Source organism: Pseudorca crassidens, chromosome 16 (genome assembly GCF_039906515.1).
Source record: "Pseudorca crassidens isolate mPseCra1 chromosome 16, mPseCra1.hap1, whole genome shotgun sequence".
NCBI lineage: Eukaryota > Metazoa > Chordata > Mammalia > Artiodactyla > Delphinidae > Pseudorca > Pseudorca crassidens.
In genome coordinates, this window is record NC_090311.1 from 81950958 (window position 1) to 81972542 (window position 21585).

At 39.7% G+C, this 21585-nt stretch overlaps 1 protein-coding gene across 4 annotated transcripts in view; it reads right to left on the reverse strand.

Annotated features, from left to right (window-relative positions):
* The window catches only part of TSNAX (translin associated factor X), a 44599-nt gene extending 25311 nt beyond the window's left edge, over nucleotides 1–19288 (reverse strand). For 3 of the 4 annotated variants that reach the window (XR_010936054.1, XM_067711099.1, XM_067711097.1), the window contains exons 1-4: nucleotides 19130–19288; nucleotides 18587–18691; nucleotides 15599–15713; nucleotides 11108–11238 (exon numbers count right to left, since the gene is read on the reverse strand). Coding sequence is in view for 3 of the 4 variants with exons in the window: in XM_067711099.1 (XP_067567200.1) it covers nucleotides 11108–11238; nucleotides 15599–15713; nucleotides 18587–18691; nucleotides 19130–19145 (367 nt within the window). In the remaining variant the exon portion in view is untranslated. The other variant, XM_067711098.1, reaches the window with a different exon arrangement.
* Nucleotides 19289–21585: the final 2297 nt, after the last annotated feature.

The following is a 21585-nucleotide window of genomic DNA, read 5'->3' on the forward strand; positions in this document are numbered from 1 at the left end:
AGCATTCTACTTTGTCTCTATGGATTGAACTCCTCTGGGGACCTCATATAAATGGAACCATATGGTATTTGTCCCTTTGTGACTGGCTTATTTCACTGAGCATTTATCCATGTTGCAGCATGTGTCAGAATTCCCTTCCTTTATAAGGCTGAATAATACTCCACTGCATGAATAGAACACACTGGGTTTATCCATTCATCTGCTGATGGACACTTGGGTTGCTTCTACTTTTTGGGTATGGTGACTAATGCTGCTATGAACATGGGTGTGCAAATATCTGCTCAAGTCCCTGCTTTCAATTCTTTGGGGTATATACTCAGCAGCCCCCAACAAGATTTCTTAAAATATATAAATAAAATATTGGTAGTACTTAAGTCTTGACTTAGGTACTACCAATTATATGTAAGACAATGTATCTGATACTTTACATCCATCTTTTTAAAGCTCATTATAACCTTATGTAACCAAGGTTATACTATCCTTCCTTTATGGATGAACAAATTGAGGCTCTAAGAAATTCAGAAATTCACCCAGGTCACATAAGGAGTGGTGAAAAAACATTTCTATAATTCAAAAGCTCAAGCCCTTCCCACCTTGCTTGCTTCTTTACATTCAACTCTATATAAAACATATTCACTTTTTCTCACTTTTTTCCCCACTAAATCCCTAGGTCAGCTTTTCTCCATGCTTCGTTCACCTTATTCTCTAGTCTCTGATACTGTATTCTTTCGTGATTCTGTGCTAGTCTGTGCCTAGCCTATGTTGCCCTCTCTCAAATCTTCTTCTACCTGTAAAAAAAAGTTTAAACGTTTTGATACACTCCAATCAAGGCAGCACTCATTTCTTCAAACCCACTACATAAAGCTTATACTACAATTAAATGTTTCAGAACCTCTGTATTATAAAAGCTGTATGATCACCAATGTTGCACCCTGGAACTGTGAAGGCAAGAATCATCCTTTTGTTACAACTTTGCTCCTTCCTCCATTCCCAAAGACAGCACTTCACATACAGAAGAGATTCAAATGCTTAGTAAATTGCTTAAAATAATCTCTCCCTGTTCCTCCTCATTAGCTTTATGAAACTCTAGGTGCTTTGCCAAAACTATTCTAAAATTTGGTATTCAAATGTTCAGAACTATCTAATTGTCCTTTATTTATAGTACTTTGGATTTAAGTCCACTAAGAAAGGCATATTTTTACAAGATTGGAGTTCAAACTGATGAAGCTCAGAATCAGAGGTCTTATGGTTATCTGGTTTATTTTTTATAGGGGAAAAAAGAAGATACGGAACAAGAGCCCTCAAAATTCATCTGTTTGTATCAATCTCTATTAAGGGGGGTGGCTGTCAAATATTACGTTTTCCAGTATATCTAAAGTCATTAGTTAAGTTGTCCTTGGGATGTGTTTGATTAAGTTACCCCAGACATGACGGTGCCATTTCTACTCCATAGAAATTAGGTTTCAGTATATACCATAGAGAAAGTTCAACGACATCTGGCCCCAAACACCGAAAGCATTTTTGGTCACATCTAGGTAAAAGGATGTTTAAACAAGTTATGTTTCAACTTGATGAAAAGGACATCCGCTATTTTCAGTGAATAATCCCCAAGGTGAAAATTTTCAATCTACTGCCATATTCCATCAAACAATGGCTTCCCCTTCTGCTTCTGCTTCTGCTTGGATGAAATCCAATTAGAATTATTTACAAAATCAGCTGCCAGTAAGACAGAAGTTTGTAGACTGGTTTTATGTAATTTGTTATTTTTCTCCTTCTTCTACTATTAGAACATATACAAGGAAACCCAATTAAAGGCTTCTGATTATTTTTACTTATTCTTATAATATTTAAGCGGTATATATCCCATCCAAAACTCCACAGAAAACCATACAGAGGTTTCATCATAAATTCGATCTACAAGTCTCAACTTTCTTCCCAGGCTTCTAGTGTTTTAGAATACTATCTGACACTTGACCCAGCAATTCCACTCCTAGGTATATACCCAAGAGAACTGAACTGAAAGTGTATGTTTACACACAGACTTGTACGAACGTTCACAGCAGTGTTATTTTTAGGCAAGTAGAAACAACCCAAATGTCCATCAACTGACGAATGCATAAACAAAATGGTACATATGTACAATAAAATATTATTCAGCCATAAAAAGGAGTAAAGTGCTGACAGATGCTATGACACAGATGAACCTTGAAACATTATGCTAAGTGAAAGAATCCAGTCAAAATAGGCCGCTCATTGCACACTCCTGTTTCTACGAGATGTCTAGAACAGGCAAATCCATGGAGACAGAAAGCAGCTTAGTAGCTGCCTTGGGGTGGGGGAAGGGAGCTGGGGAGTGACTGCTAATGGGTAAGGGGTTTCTGGTTGGGGTGATGAAAATATTCTGGAATTATCCAGTGATGACAGCAGTACAACCTTGTGGTTATATTAGAAACCACGGAACTGTACAATTTAAAAGGGTCAATTTTATGACATGTAAATTATATCTCAATTTTTAAAACTGCATTTATAACTATTTGTAAGACCACCACCTGAATTTCTGCAGAAGTGAGCTTTACCAGATCACTGAAATGTAAAAGTATAATCATGTCTAGGTTTGATTCACAGCCCACTCTGCTAAAAACTGTACCCTCAAACACATAACTCGTACATAGAAAATAAGTGTGTGCAATTATACTACCAATAGTAAAACAAATGCAATTCCACTACTTTGGATTTTGTCTAATTTGGACTTTGTCTGAGCAAGGCTTTTACTTTAGCACCAAAGAGTGTATGTTGGGCAAATCAGTATTCCTGAGTTTTTATCTAACATGAAAACAAATTTTAGAATTTAGCATACTCTTACAGATTAATTCTGCTAAATTCCAGAGGGAAGAGAACAAACTTTTGTTAACAGCTATGTCCCAGACTAAGAAATGCTTTCCACGAACATATTCCATTTGATTTTCAAAGCAGTCCATGAGGCAGCTGTTACTGTTTCCGCGTTACAGGCTGAGAAAGCTGAAACTGAAAGAGGCCGCATGTTCCAAGGTTACAGATCTAAGGAATATCACAGCAAACAGAGAAGCCCAGGTCTGTACGGCAGCAAAGTCTCTTCTGCTTCACCTCACTCAGTAAATTTTACCTGTTAAAAGCAAACCTGAATGAGTAGAAAACTTAATAGCCACCTGGGGATCTTCTAAATCCCCCCGAGCTGACTCTGGGATCCTGGGGAGAGGACCACACTGTTCCTGTCTCAGTCGCTACAGAGTCATCCCTGGAACAGTTCTGGTCAGCACCGTCAGCTCCCCTGTCCCTTGGAGTGATATTCAAAATATTTTAACAGGAATATAAATTATTACATAAACCTAGCATTTTAAATATATTCTTCCATTCCCTTATGATATCAAATTACATTTATTATGAAACCTGCTTCCCAAGTGATTTAAGATACAGCATAAATTATCCATCAAATCATTCTGCTAATTCTCAAATCATTTCTTGATTTTTAGATGTTGTTGGAAGTATCTTTCGTTTGATTTGTCTTTCTGCAGCTAAACGATGCCCCTGACTGAGCCATGATTTGATACTGGGAACATCATCAAACTTCGCATGACTTCTTCCATTAAAATGACAGTCACTAGGTGACTGATCCTGCCACGTGGGGATTCACAGGCCTGCCTCCATTTCAGCTTCCAACTCTCCCCACCGTTCAACAAATCTCTGTTCTCATCATCCTCTCTCCTCTAACCACTGGGGGATGAAGAGAGTAGAAAGAGAAGAGAAAAGGAGGTTCGTGATGTCACTTGTTGGGTGTGTGTGCTGTCCTTTGGTCGTTCAGTAAGACCCAGGGCAGAGCACCCTCCCCAGACCTCTTTCCTACGTGCAGAGACAGTCGCTACCCTCTCCTCCAAGGGGGGTGTCTCAAACAAAGCAGAGCTCCCTGAACCCACCTCAAAGCCTGTTAACTGCAACCTGAGGGAATGTGCTCGTGTGAAAGACTTGTTTATATCCCTGGTCCCAGGAGACCTCCCAAATACTGTTTGCTTCTCCCCACAGGGCACTTATTTGGGGGCACAGCTCAACTGCACCACACAAACCCACCCCACTCCACTCCTGGACTTGACTTAAAGCAACTCCCCAGGACGGACCTAGAGTCTGTCATACAGAGTGAAGTAAGTCAGAAAGAGAAAAACAAATACCGCATGCTAACACATGTATATGGAATCTAAGAAAAAAAAAAAGGTCGTGAAGAACCTAGGGGCAAGACAGGAATAAAGACACAGACCTACTACAGAATGGACTTGAGGACATGGGGAGGGGGAAGGGTAAGCTGGGACGAAGTGAGAGAGTGGCATGGACATATATACACTACCAAATGTAAAACAGATAGCTAGTGGGAAGCAGCCGCATAGCACAGGGAGATCAGCTTGGTGCTTTGTGACCACCTAGAGGGGTGGGATAGGGAGGGTGGGAGGGAGGGAGACGCAAGAGGGAAGAGATATGGGGACATATGTATATGTATAACTGATTCACTTTGTTATAAAGCAGAAACTAACACACCATTGCAAAGCAATTATACTCCAATAAAGACGTAAAAAAAAAAAAAAAAGCAACTCCCCAGTCTCCCCACCCAAAATAATGTATTATCTGCAGCCTGTCCCCTAGCTGCAGTGCACAAACCAAAAAGTATGTCACGGGCTGAATTATGCCCTCCTAAAAGCCGTATGTTGAAGCCCTAACTCCTAGTACCTCAGAATGTGACTATATTTGGAGATAGGGCCTCTAAAGGTGATTAAGTTAAAACAAGAACATTAGGGTGGGCCTGAATCCAACCTGACTGGTGTCTGGATAAGAACAGATTAGGACACCCCAGACACCAGGGATGCCCAGAGGGAAGACCACGTGAAGACACTGCGGGCGGCCATCTTTAGGCTAGAGAGAGAGGCCTCAGAAAAGCCAACGCTGCCGACACCTTGACCTCGGACCTCAAGCCTCCGGAACTGGGAGCAAATAAACTTCTGTTGCTTAAGCCACCCAGTCTGTGGCAGTTCCAGCAAACTAATATAGCATCTTGGAATCACAGTGTATGCTTGGCTTTTGAGATAAATCAGATATGCTGAAATCTGTATTATTAATTAATTTGACTAATCACAGTTAATAACATACTACTTATCAACAGACACAAAAGTATGTTTTAACAACCAAAATGGTCATAATAGCGTGTCAAGCTGAATATCTTGCCCGACTTCTCCCACTGTTATCGTGCTACAACTAACTAGCAAAATGCTAGCCAGGAATGAATCTAACTCCCTACCTCATTCATTCCAATCACATTTATCAATCAGGTAAACTTTCCAAAATCATTAGTAGTAACTATTAAATGCTGCTGGTTAAGTTCCCACCCCCACTCCCTTGGAGTCATTCTTGTTTCTCCAGGCCCCCATGAATTCCAAACTACTGTTCCACCTCCGGCCCGTTCTCAGCACGCGACTGGAAGACAGAGGTTTCTGACCAAGAATGTCCTCCCCTGCTGGCCTCTACACCCCTCCTGAAATGCCAATCTCCAAAGCGGTGGCCTTCATCGCATACAAGGCTTGTCAATTTACCTATGCTACAGAACCCACCCTCTCCCAATTCCTCAGGGATCCTATTCCATCAAAGATTCCATTCTATTCCCTTTGGTTTAGGTCCGGAGGACCCAGTCTTCGGCTTTCTTCTCACTCTACACTCTCTCCGGACCATTTTATCCATGTCTATAACTTCAACTCTAGCTTATAAGCTGAAGCCTTCAAGGCTACAACCGTACCCTGAGTTCTCGAAACCAATATATTCAATTGCTATTAGGAAGCTGCTTGGATGCCACACCAATCACATCCAAAACCCATTCTGTCTTCCATTTCCTCCCTTAACAAATAACATCTGCACTCAACCAGCTGGCCAAACCAGGAAGTCTATTAAGTTACTGCACTTCAATTTCCTCGTTTGTAAAGTACAAACATCTACCTACATTGTAGGACTTATACAAAATAATGTCAGTGTCTGGTACAAGGGCCCTCTGTAACTACTGAATTAAACTGAGGTGGGAATTATTAAAATAAGAATGATGGGCATTAATTTTTGTTCGATAGTATTTAAAACTTTTTTAGGGGCTTCCCTGGTGGCGCAGTGGTTGAGAGTCTGCCTGCCGATGCAGGGGACACGGGTTCGTGCCCCGGTCCAGGAAGATCCCACATGCCGCGCAGTGGCTGGGCCCGTGAGCCATGGCCACTGAGCCTGCGCATCCAGAGCCTGTGCTCCGCAGCGGGAGAGGCCACAAAAGTAAGAGGCCCGCATACCTCAAAAAAAAAAAAAAAAACATTCAGAAAAAAATTTACATCCATCAACATGCATATGCCTGGATTTCCCACTAAACCAAATGGACACCAAACTACTGTAGTGGGCAGAGAAAAATTAACTATTCATCAAACATATTTCATTGTCTTTGGCACAGAGACCATATTCCCCATTCTCCCTTGAAATCAGGTGTGGACTGGCCAATAAAATGTGGACAGAAGTGGTCGATGCCACTTGGAGGGCTGGCCCATAAAAACCTCAGGCATGACCCTGCACTCCTCTCTTCCACAACCTGCCAGTTGTATGCTGATGTCCTGACTGATCTTGGAAACCACGTACTGATAGTAGCAGAGCCCCAAGATCCTGGGGCTCTGAATGACTAAGTGCAAAGAGCACACTCAAGACACCATCACAAAGCCGGGACTTTAAATGAGAAAGAAACGATTTCTATTTTGTTAAGCCACCAAAATGTCACAGGTTTATTCATTTGTTCCAGTACTTAGCTTTACCTGAACTAACATGTCTGCTGACAACTTAATCTCACTTACAAACAGAAAAATTCAGTGTTTAGCTATATCTCTCCCCTCACTAAATTCCAAAGGCTTACAGATCTTCATGTCCTAGTTCATTTTTTCAGTGAGCCTTCTCAATTTTGCTACTATGCTGAAATGATATCAAATTTCTCTGTACTGATATAATGAGCTTTAGCACGCCCCTAAATATTAACATTGATCCTATTTCTGCACTTATGTCTAAGTAACAGCCCCTGGAAACATGCTTCCTTTTAGAAGGAACAAAAAATAGTCAAACAAAAATTCGCAAAAGCAAATCATCAAATAAAAGATTTGACTGAACAACAGAAAAAGCCCTTTTAAAATACTTCTGCTCTTCATTCTGTCAACATTTATCAAACAGTTATTAAGTGTCTGGGATACATCAGTTAATAGTAAAAAACTTTTGTAGAGACTTGTCGAGTCCACATTCTAGTAGAGGAAAGAGAAATAATAAAGAAAGAAACATAATAAATATGGCGATTACAGAGTAAGTCAAAACGTGTTAAGTGCTATGGAAAAATAAAAAGAGCAACACAAGAGCTGTGTGTGCTGGGTTTTTAAGAAACACCTTCATATTTAAGCAAAGAGAAATTTAAGCAAGATAAAGCCTTTACTCGGGGTTAGGTTCTGAAGTCTACAGGTAAATTAAATCCATATAATAAGAAAGCAATGATTCCACTTATAGCTTATGACCTTGGACAAGTTGCTTAACTCCTGTGAGTCTCAATTTCCCCACTTATGAAGTGGTAAAAATAATATTTATGATTTAGGGATACTGCAAAGGTTATATAAATATAAATATTTAATATATAAAGAACAATGGCTTTAAAAAAATATCTGTAACTGGCCTAAAACACTCACTTAACCCATCATTCACATTCTCAGATGAGAGAATTAAAATATTAGTTAGGGTCTGAAGTGAGTTTTGCACACCTGAATGTCTCAAAATTAAATGACAATTTTTAGTATTATCACAGCAATATAAACTAAACCAAAAAAAGGAAGAAATATTTTTTTTCTTTGAGATGGAGGACATTTCCCCCAACTGTTAATTTTTCAACGAGAAAAAAAAAAACAAACCAAAAACATGACAGGGCACGAGAAAAAGTTTTAAGTGACTTATTTCAAGTAACTAATTATCTGTCATTTGTTTAACCATCCCTTGGGACAATCTGTAACCCACTCTGATAAGAAATGTGTAGAAAACAGACCTAGCTTTTTGTTGTTGTTCAATTATCAGTAGGACACTCAATGTTTGAGCTCACACAAGTACCCCTTAGGGACATGCTCTGCGTGCCATTGGCACTGTTCTTAATGAGGAAAAGCACAGAACTCCTTTAGTTCAATGCCAGAATTGTTTTATCTTCAAGTCAAAAGAACAACTATTTGGAGTAACACCAAAACAAGCATTTAACAATTACAAGCAGCAAGCTATTCATAAGCGTCACATTGTTAATGCTACTCTAATTATAAATAACCGTATTTTATCAAATAAAATATCTGTCAGCAAATTTTTAAGTCCCAGACACCTCTTTGACTGCTTTATTCCTTAACTTTAAGAAAAAAAATCTTTATTGTTTCAATTTAAAGAACCTCACTTAATTTTAAAGACTTCCTACAGAAAAGTGAGACACAGAGAATCCTTAAATTTTTAATTCATGGGTAGGTAATCTCAAAGAAAACTTACAAATCATAAACAAAGGCCTTAAACAGAATATGGTGCTTACAACAATCCTCAATGATAGTGAACCGGGAATATCTGAAGAAAGACTGCTCCCATTTTACTAACGTCCTATCTAAACTTTTTCCAAGAATGTAGTGCTTCCTTCCTGATTTAAGAAACACTCTACTGACTCAATGAAATGTCCCCTTTGCCTCTTTTTCTCCATTTCTGTTTTATTCTAAAAGCCAAGTATGACTTCCTAGGTTTCTTTTAGTGTCATTATCCATATGGTCCTTGCTCTTATTTAAAGCCTTTCCTTATACTTTACTCATTGATCCATGAAGGACCTACAAAATAAATGACTGGGCCAAATAAAGCAAAGATCAGTGTCCCTAGATTAACTGTGCTTTTTGAACGTCACACAAATGGAAGTATACAGTTAGATACTCTTCTGTGTCTGCTCATCTTGCCCAACACAATGTCAAATTCATATTTGCTGTCGCATACGGTTACTTTTTACTGCTATGTAGTACTACATTGTACAACTACACCACAATGTACCCATTTTCCTGTTGACAGACATTTGGGTCATCTTTTACTTTTAGGATATTGTGATTACAGCTGTTATGAGGTGTCTTGCACATGTCTTTTGGTGACATAAGCCTCACTCCTCTTGGGTATATACCCAGAAGTAATCATATAGTAGACACATTCCCAGCTAGATACTGCCACCAAAGTTTTTTTAAATGGTACAGGCAGTATTTATGACTTAGTCATGCTGGTGAGTGAATGGTATCTCACCGTGGTTTCACTTTACATTACTCTAGTGAATAATGATGCTGAACACCGTTTAGTGAACATTCAGTCATCTGAATATTCACATTTTTAAGGCCCCTATTCACCTTTTATGGTCCTTTTTTTTAATAATAAATTAATTTATTTTTGGCTGCATTGGGTCTTCATTGCTGCACGTGGGCTTTCTCTAGTTGTGGCAAGTGGGGGCTACTCTTTGTTGCGGTGCGTGGGCTTCTCACTGCGGTGGCTTCTCTTGTTGCGGAGCACAGGCTCTAGGCACACGGGCTTCAGTAGTTGTTGATCCGATTTTCCTTTAGCAGTTAATGCTTTTTTGTGTCATTAAAAAAAAAATCTTTCCTACCACAAGGTCACGAAGATACTCTCGTATGTTTTCTTCTAGAGGCTTGTTTCAGCTTTCACTTCACCCTTCTTTCTCCCATTATCTCTGATCTTCTCTCCCAACCCTGCCAAATCTGTCACATGCAAGGCTGTGCTTGCATGTGGCAACATAAACTGAATTCATGAAATCTTTTTTATTATATGTGCTGTTATTTTGAAAATCAAATAAATCCCTGATAGTAAATAATAAATGATGAGGATGGGAATGTACCCCCTTTCAGAATATACTATAATGACTCCTCATGGAAATGTGTTATCACTTTAGTTTATAATAACACGCCTCCAGTTTTAACCGATACACGCAGGCACCTTCTCTTACTAATATCAACACGTTTCAACAACCACAGGTCGACATTTCTGAAAAACAAGTGCTGAAATGATAACCAGACTAAAACTGAACATATATTGACCAGGTACCAAATGAACTCATTTCCTACTACTGAACTTACCTGAGCTCAGTGGAATCAGCTATTTGATAGAAAGGAATACAGAACTTCCATTTACTTCTATAAATATGCATCAGCCTTTGATTTTGTCTTTCTGCAAATTTCAGGGTATGTCTGAATTATACATATCTCTCCTCACAGTGAACTCACAATAAGAAAAGGATGAAGAGGATCAGATCAAGTACCTTAAACATTTGTGCCAACTAATTTCCAAATGGTGATAATCACCAAGATCCAGTACTCCATGAAACATTTTAAATGAATATATAAAACCCAGTACTGGGCTTCCCTGGTGGCGCAGTGGTTGAGAGTCCACCTGCAGATGCAGGGTACACAGGTTCGTGCCCCGATACGGGAAGATCCCACGTGCTGCGGAGCAGCTGGGCCCGTGAGCCATGGCTGCTGAGCCTGCGCGTCCAGAGCCTGTGCTCCGCAACGGGAGAGGCCACAACGGTGACAGGCCTGCATACCCCCCCCCCAAAAAAAAACCCAGTACTACCCTAAACTTCCCAGTATGGAGTCACACTATGAGATGTTCTGGTCCACCTGGCTAAGTGATACATTCTCTTTCATGAACTTACTATGACTGAAACTTAGAGCCACAAGTGAGATATACCCATAGTGGGAAATGAGTTATGCCCCGTCTGAATACACCCTACTCACTCAAGAATAAAGTTCATCTATTAAGTCTGTGTCCTCAGTTACTTTATTAAAATCTATCAATGACTGACACTACACAGAAAAATAAAGCCCATTAAGCATTTTTAGATTACCTTTACATTACTATTCAGAAGTTCTAATTTTTTAAAGCCAGTAATATTTCACCAAGCATCAATTAAAATTCAGGCAATGCACATAAATCATGTAACGAACTATTTTTTTTTTTAATGTTACCACTACAATGAACCTAGACTCACCTGTAGTAATGGCTCTGTGGAACTGATGCATGTCTTCTCCTGAGAGCTCCTGGGCTACCTGCAATATCTTTTGTCTGACACCATCCAATTTAATTTCTGCTTCAGTCAGTATTTCGTCCATATAAGGAGCACTGTAATCAAGATATTGGGAACTTTTAAAACATCAGTCAGATGTTTTGATAGTGAAAAACTGAGACAATCTACATATCAATTAACATAGGGCTAAATAAATATCCTATGTATCTGGAAACTTCTAACGCAAAACTACAACTACAGTTTACTAAAAAAAGGTTAAAAAATAAAAACATGGAAAAATGCTATAATATTAAGTGAAAAGAGAAGTATAAAAAGTTGTACTTATGACCATAACTACAAGAAAAATTATGTTCATAAAAATATGACATCTGGAGACGTCTACTTTTAGTCAGGATGGAGTAACATGGACAGGATTTATCATCCCACCATAAAACTAAACAACTAAAGAGAAATACATATATACAAAAAAAATGGTTTTCAGACGTTGGGCAACAGGCAGCATGGGACAGTGATCCCTGAGAGAAGGGTGAAGAAAAGGACATGTGCCTTATTATGACTGTCCCATCTAACTGCCTGCAGTGCAGTGACAGTGCAGGGATGAGAAACTTAGGTGGACCCTGGGAGTCTCCCTGAGCAGAGGGGGAGGAAGTGGGAGTTCAGGTTGGTAAAGATGGCTAAAACTTGCAAGGCAGAGTAACAAAGGAGAAAACTACACACAGAGTTTTTAGAGATCTACACAGGGGACCCACTCAAGTCTGCAGCTGAACTCTGATCAGTGCAGACTTGTGAGGAAACTACCCAAGGCTGAAAAATGAACCACCCTAAGTGAGCACGCAAAATGATATACAGAGCTCACACAAGACCAGAAATAGTTGATTCATCACTGGCAGACTGACACTACAAAAAGTATTAAAGGAAGTTCTCTAGGCAAAAGGAACATGGTACCAGATGAAAATCTGGATCTGTACATAAAGGAATAAAGGACACCAGAAATGGGAAATATATATAAAAATATAATTTTGTAATTTTTTAAAAATCATATTGTTTAAATAAAAATAATAATGTATTATGGGGATTATAAATAATATAGAAGTAGCATATATTTCAAAGTAGCACAAAGGCCAAGCCTGTAGAGGTGAAATGGAAAAGGAAGTATACTATTATAGGGTTCATATACTATAGGCAAAGTGATATGCAAGCTGTCCTTACCTTGTACAGTATCACATTAACTGAAAAGTGTGCGTATCAATATTATGACCTCAATTTGCAAAGTAAATGTTACCACAGAACCATGCAAAAGACAGACATGATTCTGAGATGCACAAGTTTCAATTAACACAGTATTGTGCAAAGTAAGGACAGCAGACTGTGACAAGTCATATATTATAAACCATAAAACAACCACTATAAAAATAAAACAAAAAAGGTACAGCTAATAAGCCAACAAATAAGATAAAATGGAATTATAAAAAACAGTCTTCACAACATTGTAAAGCAATGATACCCCAATTTAAAAAATATATGTTCAACCCAAAATAAGGCAAAAAAGTGGAAAAGGGATCATAAATTTAATTCCTACCATACCAATAATCACATTAAATGTGAACAGTCTAAACACCTCCATAAAAGGCAGAGACTGGATAAAATGGATAAATGGATAAAAAAGCAAGAAAGACAAGAAATCCTCTTTAAATATAGACACAAATAGATTAAAAGCAAAAGGACAAATAAAGATATACCCTGTTAACACTGATCAAAAGAAAACTAGAGTAGCTGTATTAACAAAGTAGAATTCAAAACAAAGAATATTTCCAGGGATACTATCATAAAAATAAGGGTCAATCCATCAAGTGAACAGAACAACCCTAAATATTAATGCATCAAATAAAAGAGCTTAAATACATCAAGCAAAAACTAATAAAAGGGCAAAAAGAAATAGACAAATCCACAAGTATCATCAAGAGATTTGAACCTCTCTCAATAACTGTAGAACAAGTATACAGAAAATCAGTAATAACACAGATGATTGAACAACATCATCAACCAATTTAATTGACATTTATAGGACACTACACCCAACAATAGCAGAATACATATACTTTTCAAGTGTACAAGGTCCAGACAGACCATATTCTGAGCCAATACCAAGCTTCAGTAAATTTAAAAGAATTCAAATCATAAAAAATATGCTTGGAAAATTCCTAAATATTTGGAAACAAAATAACATCCAAACAACCAATGGGTCAAAGATGAAATCAAAATGAAAATTAGAAAGCATTTTGAACTGAATGAAAATGAAAAAACAACATACCAGAATTCGTGGAATGTAGCTAGTGTACTTAGAGCCATAAAAGGGAAATTTATAGCACTAAATGCCTATATTAGAAAAGAAGAAATGATCTGTTTCTTCTTTGTGATCTCAGCTTCTGTCTTAAGAAACTCTTTAGAAAAGGAGTAAATGAATCCCAAGTAAGCAGAAAGAAGGAAATAACAGAAATCAATGTGTCAGAAAACCAAAACATACAGAATATCAATGAAATCAACAGCAGTCCTTTAAGATCAATAAAATTGATAAACCTCTAGCCAGACAGATCAGGAAAAAGAGAGGATACAAATTACCAACTTCAGGAATGAGAGAGAGAACATTACAACAGATTCTACAGAAATTAAAGGATAATAAAAGAACATTATGAGATGAAATGGAAAAATTCCTTAAAAGACCAAACTACCAAAGCTCACTAGCAGAGATATCTACCTACATCTATTAAAGAAAATAAAGTACAGTTAAAATATGAAATCTGCTCATTAACAGTAGTTATCTTTATGTACTCTAGCTGATTTCTCTCATAAAGTATTTTTACTTTCTGTAGTTTATAATTTTTCTGAAGTTTACCCTTTTCTCAGTTTACTAATCAAAATATATGTATAATATGGACACAATTATGATAAAAAAGTATAAAATATGAAATCTGCTCATTGATAGTGGCTATCCTAGTGTATTGTCACTGACTTCTTTCACTCAGTAGCTTTACTTTTCTGTCATTTTGTATTTTTCTAAAGATTACTATTTTCTAAGTTTACCATAATGCATATTTATTATTTTTTGGTGGACAAATATTTACAAGATGACTGTACACAATAACATGGCTTTTTCTAAAATATTAAGTTCTCCTGTCACAGTTCTACTATTTCTTTAAACTGCTGAATATTGAAAGCAATTGTTTTAAAACTGCAATTTCTAGTAGAAAAAAGTGTTCATAACTAACCAGATCAGTGTTGCTTCTTTCCATAATACAAGCTCAAGTGTGTACAAGCTATGTGAAAACTGGTTCAAAAAACAAGCAAAAACTAATTTTAGAGTCAAGGATGAAAAAGAAAATGTTAACAGTGCCACATTCCAATAAACCTATATATGGCAAATTTGCTTCCACTTAGTGGAATAAAAATTAAAGCATTTCAGAATTACCTTAAAAGTTATAAGTGAATAGAATACTTCAATAATATTTTAATAATAAAAAGCTCATAAATTATATTTGGTCTTTCTTAAATACTTAAAAGACACATGGTGGGAAGCCCATCATTGCTATCCTTCTACAGGCATTTGGAATTGGTAATGTAACAAGAATCTCTCTTTGGGAGTTACAGGGTGGGTGATTTCTACCCCCACGTAGAACAGAGAAGCAAAGAAAGCTAGTCAAATGAAATATGAAGCAAACCAAGATAAGAGATGGAGATACCCAACTGCATTCATATAATATTCCTGAATCTTCTTTCTAATTCATTCCCTTCCTCTTAATTTAGGCTACTTTAAGCTGGCTTCTTTTACTTGCAACAAAGAAATCTATTAAATATACAGAGCCTACCTAGAAAAATATTAAAGTCCTAGAGAACGAATGGCACAGAGCTGAAGGTAGAGGAACTTTCAAAGAATTAAGTAGTCGACACTATCACATGCTGCAAAAATGTGAGTCTGAAAAAAAGCAGAAGAGTGTGTACTAGACTCAGCAATGTGAAAGTAACAAGGGCAATTTCAATTCTGTGAGGCAGAAAGCCACACCGCAATGAACTGAAAAATGAATGGGAAAGTAAGTTAAGCAGAATATAACATTTATCTAATATTAAAATTTCTGCACACATCATCCAAGGAAAGCTTTAATGTAACAGGTGCTAGTAAACCATTAAAAATTTAATATTTCACAAACAGTAGCTCTATCTTGGTGAACGACCTTAACAGAACATAAATCCCTAGCTGTTCTGAAAATAAGAATTGGTCCCTATTTTTATTAAAATGTTTATTCTTAAAATCTACCTGCTACTAACGTCCTCTGACCCCAGTGTTCAAAAAAAGTCAGCTAGTTACTGTCAACTGACTTACGATATATATTAAATACGATATATATAAAACACGTATAAAACTGTATCCAACTGTGACAAATTTTGAAGATATTTACTCACCTTGTAATCCTGTGGAGGAGAAAAATTGTCCTTTTACTTTCAACAGTTATATCCCGACTAAGTTTCACAAGTCTCTCGTATTTGTCATGTCTTGCATCAAGTTCCTGTTGAAATGCTAAGAACACATTATTATGAACATAAGCATGCTTATTCTGCACTTGAAGCCTATCAAACAATATTGGAGAAACCACCTTATTTAAAGTACTTGGAAATCAAAGACTGCTACTAACCGAGGTATTTTTTAAGTAGAGGCATGCCTTCGCTGGATTTTACCACTCAGAGGCTCACAGTGAGACATGTATTTTGTAACAAGTATCTGTTCTAATAAACATGAGACTTTTACCACAAAATTATCACACATAACTACCTACAAAAACTACTTTCAACTACCTCGCTAGGTTATGTAATTTTTAATCACCTTACCATATACAATAAAAATATCTACAAAAAATAAACTGGAATTTTAAAATTAAGTTTATAGGGCTTTCCTGGTGGCACAGTGGTTGAGAGTCTGCCTGCCGATGCAGGGGACACGGGTTCGCGCCCCGATCCAGGAAGATCCCACATGCCGCGGAGCGGCTGGGCCCGTGAGCCATGGCCGCTGAGCCTGCGCGTCCGGAGCCTGTGCTCCACAACGGGAGAGGTCACAACAGTGAGAGGCCCGTGTACCGCAAAAAAAAAACAAAAAACAAAAAAATAAAATTAAGTTTATAACCCCTTAATAACATCAACTTTCTGAATTCTCAAGCCCTAGTTGTTGAAATACCCATAAACCACTTACTTATCTTAATAACCACTTTATTTTAGAAGCACTGTCACTCCAAAGACCTAGCAAGTTGCCTGTCCTATAGGGAGCAATCCACAGAGGAATTCTGAATACAAAGGTTTATTCAGAACCTGACTTAACTATGAACCAAATTAGTAGTTGACAAAGACCTAAATACATCTGGTCTTTTATTACTGAGATAATAATTAGGCTAGGATTTTGCCCAATATTTCAAGACAATGAAATGTATTCACTATTTATTTTGACTACATTAATGACCACTGTGAATTATATACTATAAATACAAAGTTAAGGCAATTTCTACCCTCAATGAGCTCAGTCCAGTATGAGACAGAGATGTAAACAAAAAATTAAATGTAATCATGCTATAATAAATATATAGAAAAGGTTCAGTAAAGCAGGAACTACATTTTTCTTGTTCACTATCAACGCATGCCAGAACATAGATGCTCAATAAATATCTCCTGACTGAATGGATGGATGTTCAATGAATGCAATGTTTGTCACCAAGTTTGCTTGGGAGGAAAATCCGAAAGGCTTCAAAGGGAAGAAGCTACTTGACCTGGGTCTTGAAGAAAACTACAGTACACCAGGTGGGCAACGGGGCACCAAGTTGGAAGCAATTCCCAGCTTAAAGAACTATGTGCACAAAGGCAGGTAGAAACATAAAACAGCAAAATATGCTTGGAAACAAGCAGCTCAGTATGGGGTGTGTGAGAACATACCGGTGGGGAATATTGGCTTGGCCAAAACGTTCGTTCGGTTAATGAATACGTTGCTCAATAAAGTTCTCGGTGAAACTGAAAAATGCCTTTTATAGTTACTTAAAACCGAACGAACTTTCTGGCCAACCCAATACTTGCCCCAGTGTACCGATAGTTTTTCCACTGAGTATATAGCTCTATCAATATGCTTTCTGCTCAATTACAACTAGTTGTCTTACACCCCTGAAGATCACTGTATGTGCTGTGGCAGTTCTAAAATATGTCCACAAATCACCTGATACCCCTCCCTTCAAAAAGAGGAACCTAATTCCCTTCCTCTTAAATATGAGACAGTTTTAAAACTACCTCATTGGTAACAAAAGAACTGTAGCAAAAGTGACAGTGTATGATATCCAAGATTAGGACATAAGAGAATTGTGGTCTCTTTCTCTTCCTCGGTCCGGGGGAAGCCAGATGCCACAACACGAGGACACTCAACCAGTACTATGGAGGGGTCCACGTGGAGAGGAACCCAGAGCTGGCTGTTGGCAGAAGGCCTACCTTGCCGATAGCTGTGGATCCTTCAACCCAATTCAAGCCTTCAGATGGCTGCACGTTAGAACCAACAGCTAACTAAGCCCCCTCTCAGATTCCTGAACTACAGAAACTGTAAAGAACAGGGTGCTGGAGTAATTCCCTGGTGGTCCAGTGGTTAGGACTCCGCACTTCCACGGCAGGGGGGCATGGGTTTGATCCCTGGTCAGGGAAATAAGATCCTGCGTGCCATGCGGCATGGCCAAAAAAAAAATAGGATGCTGGGCAGAAGAGTTAGGTGAATTTTGTTTTATGTTGAGTTTTGCAACAGCTTGCCCAAGTTAATATACTGAGAAAAGGGGAGCTGTGAACACATGTACACGTACGATTTACATGTACACGTACGATTTACATGTACATGGATTCCCACTCTCTGCAAAGTGCTGCAGTCAAAACAAAACTACAGGCCCTGTCTTCAAAAGTCTAGCTGGGAAAACAAAACCAATACACGTTAAAAATTGAAAAATTAAATACACGTATATATACAGCTGATATAGATATATATATATATACCCACACACACACACACACATAGCTGATACATATACACATATATATACACTTTAAACATACATCTAATGAAAATACACATATATACCTGATACACACACACACACACACACACCTGGGGGGGGTGAGTATATATATTTATCAGGTCCACAGTAATTTTTAGTTACGTGGCACGTCTGATGTTAATTAACTAATGTTTACCTGCGAAACTGTAATGGGAAAAAGAGTCAAGACGTCTGTAATCTCAACTCTGAGGGCAGACCCAGCACTATGGCAAAACCCCCGGGGAAATTCTCAGAGGCTGTTTTCACGTGCATAACATGGCTAATCGATCCTTCTTACAAACCCTTTAGTTCTCTTCCCTTCGCCAGCTTACATGACAAGAGAACTTACATTTGAAGGCCAACATCACAGGTGAAGAGGAATTAACATCCTTCCCTTCTCTTCTCTGGTTATGTGGGAAATTGTCGTGCTTCCTTTTCCTGAACCCTCCTGATCCTTACGTAGAGAAGGAGAAAAAGGTTGGACAAGTCTCTTCCATCGCCAAGGAGCTGACAAAACATGACACAGGCAAACCCCTCCCTTCCTTTAAAACCAGGCACCCCCAAGGCCCTCGCCACAGAGGCTTCCTCAGCAGACGACAGAAAAGCAACCCTGCCTTCTCCCCCCCAAACCTTACGCTCACCCAGGCCTCCCCCAACAAGTACCTTGATCTGGCACAAGGTGGGGCAATTACCGAACTAAGATAAAAACGGCTCGAGGATTAAAAACAGAGAGGCGCAAACAGGGCCAATGTGGCCGGGAAATCACCAGGGCCGCCGCCCCTCCCGGAGCCTGCGCGGGGAGAGGGCACCTTTAAGGGGTGGGAAGTGGAAAACGCGACCAAAAGGCTGGATGAGATAAATAAATAACGCCCAAAGCCGTTGAAGACGCCACCTTCTTTGCTGCTCATGTCGTCACGGCCTACGGCGAGAAGAGACGACACTCCGCGCCTCGGGGCGTGCACGATGCGTACAGCAGCGGCCGAAGACCCCGAAGCGCTAACCTGCGCAGCCGGCCGACGTCGACGCCCCGGCCGGAAGCGCACGCCCGCAGCCACTCAAGCTTCTCCCTTTTCCTCATACACTTCCGGCCGCGTCCCAGTCCCGCCTCCGCTGGCTCCGCCCCGCGCGTGGCCCGGGGGACCTCGCGCCCTCGAGCCGTTGTCACGCCTGCCCTCTGCTGTGCCTGAAGATAGAAACGACTTTACACGCTTCTCTGCATGAGCCGTCCATTAAAAAAGACGATGCATCCCCCTGAGGGTGAGAGCAGTGTGAAGGCGGGAAAGCGACGAAAGATGTACGTGATTTTTTTTTTTTTTTTTCCCTCAAGGCACCTTTGGAGCACCCTCGCGTTCCCTCGGCGTGGCCCCCGCCTCCCGCGCGGTGCATAGTGGGGGGTTGTAGTTTGCCGCTGGAGCCGGCCCTGCAGCGTCCGGGGCTGGTAGGTGAGGAAGGGATCAGCGTCGCGTGTCCTGTGGGATGGTCTTCTTGGGATCGAGGCGGAACCTTACAGAGTTAGGAGTCTTTAATTTTCCATTCCTGGCGGTGACACCAGAAGCTTAGGTGATGGAAATGTGCAAATCAGTCAGTGGAAGGCGTTGCTGGTACTTTCTCCGCTGTGTCCCATTTCCGCCCCCCCGCTCCGCCCTGTCCCACTTTACCTCCCTCCTCCTCCGTCCTCCGCTGGGCTCCTCTCCCGCCTCCCCGTAGCCAGACTGCCTACTTTCACGGTGCTCTCCGCCGCTGAGTGGTTGTGTGACCTTGAGAAAGTAATTCACCCCTAGCTCAATTTCTTCATCTGTAAAATAGCGGTAAAGTAGGACCCGCCTCGTAGGATTATTGGACCACCAAATGAGTTACCACTAAGGCGCAGTCTTTGGTATAGTAAAGGCTCAGTTAAATACTAGCTATGATACCCTTGTCCCACCGTCGCTTTCCAGAAAGAACATGCTCAAGATGGGCAGCTAAGTGGCGCGCCAGCATCCTCTAGATAAAAGCTCAGGCGGAGGCTTCGTTAGTTGGGTGGCCTAGGGCTGGTTGGGAAAACACAAATACTATATCTTATTACGTTTTCCCTAAATAGACTCCATATTGTAGGCACTTGTACACGCAGTCTTTCCTCCTTGTAAATTTAGGAACAAAGGCACAGTAAATGAAACAACTTGGCTAGAATATGGCAGTGATTTCAAGCCCCTGACAGGCCTGTGTCGTAGGAAGGTGGTTTGCTCTAGGTAATCTTTAGGGTCTCTTCCCACTCGAGCCAGAAGCTTGCGAAGCACCACCCATTACATCTCTGCAGCTCTTTGCATACATGTGTTGATTAGCCAGATTCCTTGTGGATAAATCAGGCTCCAGAGGACCTGGGCTGATTCTTGTTTTGCTGATGTTGGGCATAAAGTTCTCAGTTTGTGGGAGGTCTGACCCTGCTCACCCCTTATCCACCAGTGGTCTTCTACTCTTTGCTTAGAGGTGACGTGACCATGGGGAGAAAAAAAAAAAGGACAACTTTCATATAATTGTAATCATTGTAATGTGACTCCTTTTACATTCAAGGAAGCCAGTAAGTTATGAACATTCTGAGAGTTAATGCTTACTTTAACTGTAGTCTGGGAAAAGGGTATTTTCCCTCACTCTACTCGTATAGCAGCTCTCAAGACCTCGACTTTCCAAACCCTGGATCCGTCGTCATTTTCCTTCAGTAACCACCACTCCTGTTCAACTGTCCATCTACGGCTGTGCTTCTTGAACTGCTTTTTACTGCTTTCCCCTAAGTATTAGGCCTAGAACACTAAGTTGCACAACCTGTAATGACTCCGCAAAGTATCAATACTTAATGGAGGTGAGGCCCACGAACACTTTCCCAGCACTCATTTGCATATGCAGTTACCCAGGTGGCCCAACGGTAGCTACTCCTTTGTCAGGAAATGCCTTTCAACCTGTGTGGCAACCTGCAGAATGCATCTCCACCCTGTCTCCTTGTTGTATTGCTTCAAATGCACACATGTACGTTTCGGAATTTGGTGGAACGTATTTTCTTTTGTTTTTAAGGTGGGGAGAGGAAGGTAAAGGTTTTCAGTAAGATTCCACTTCTGGGATGGTGTTTTTTCCTCCTTACGTTGCATTCTGATTGCCCACATTTGACTCTGACTAAAGCTCTGCGCCTTCTAACAGCACCTGTTTTTATTCAGTCTATAAATCCTCACATTTGTCACCTTTACAGAAAAAAAATCAATACCGAAATTGGTTTTGGTTATTTTAAAAAGCACATAATCAAGTAAGAGAAGAAATACAGGCCCTCAAGAGATTTTCTGCTCTAGCATTTACTTTATTATGTACTTATTACATAAACTG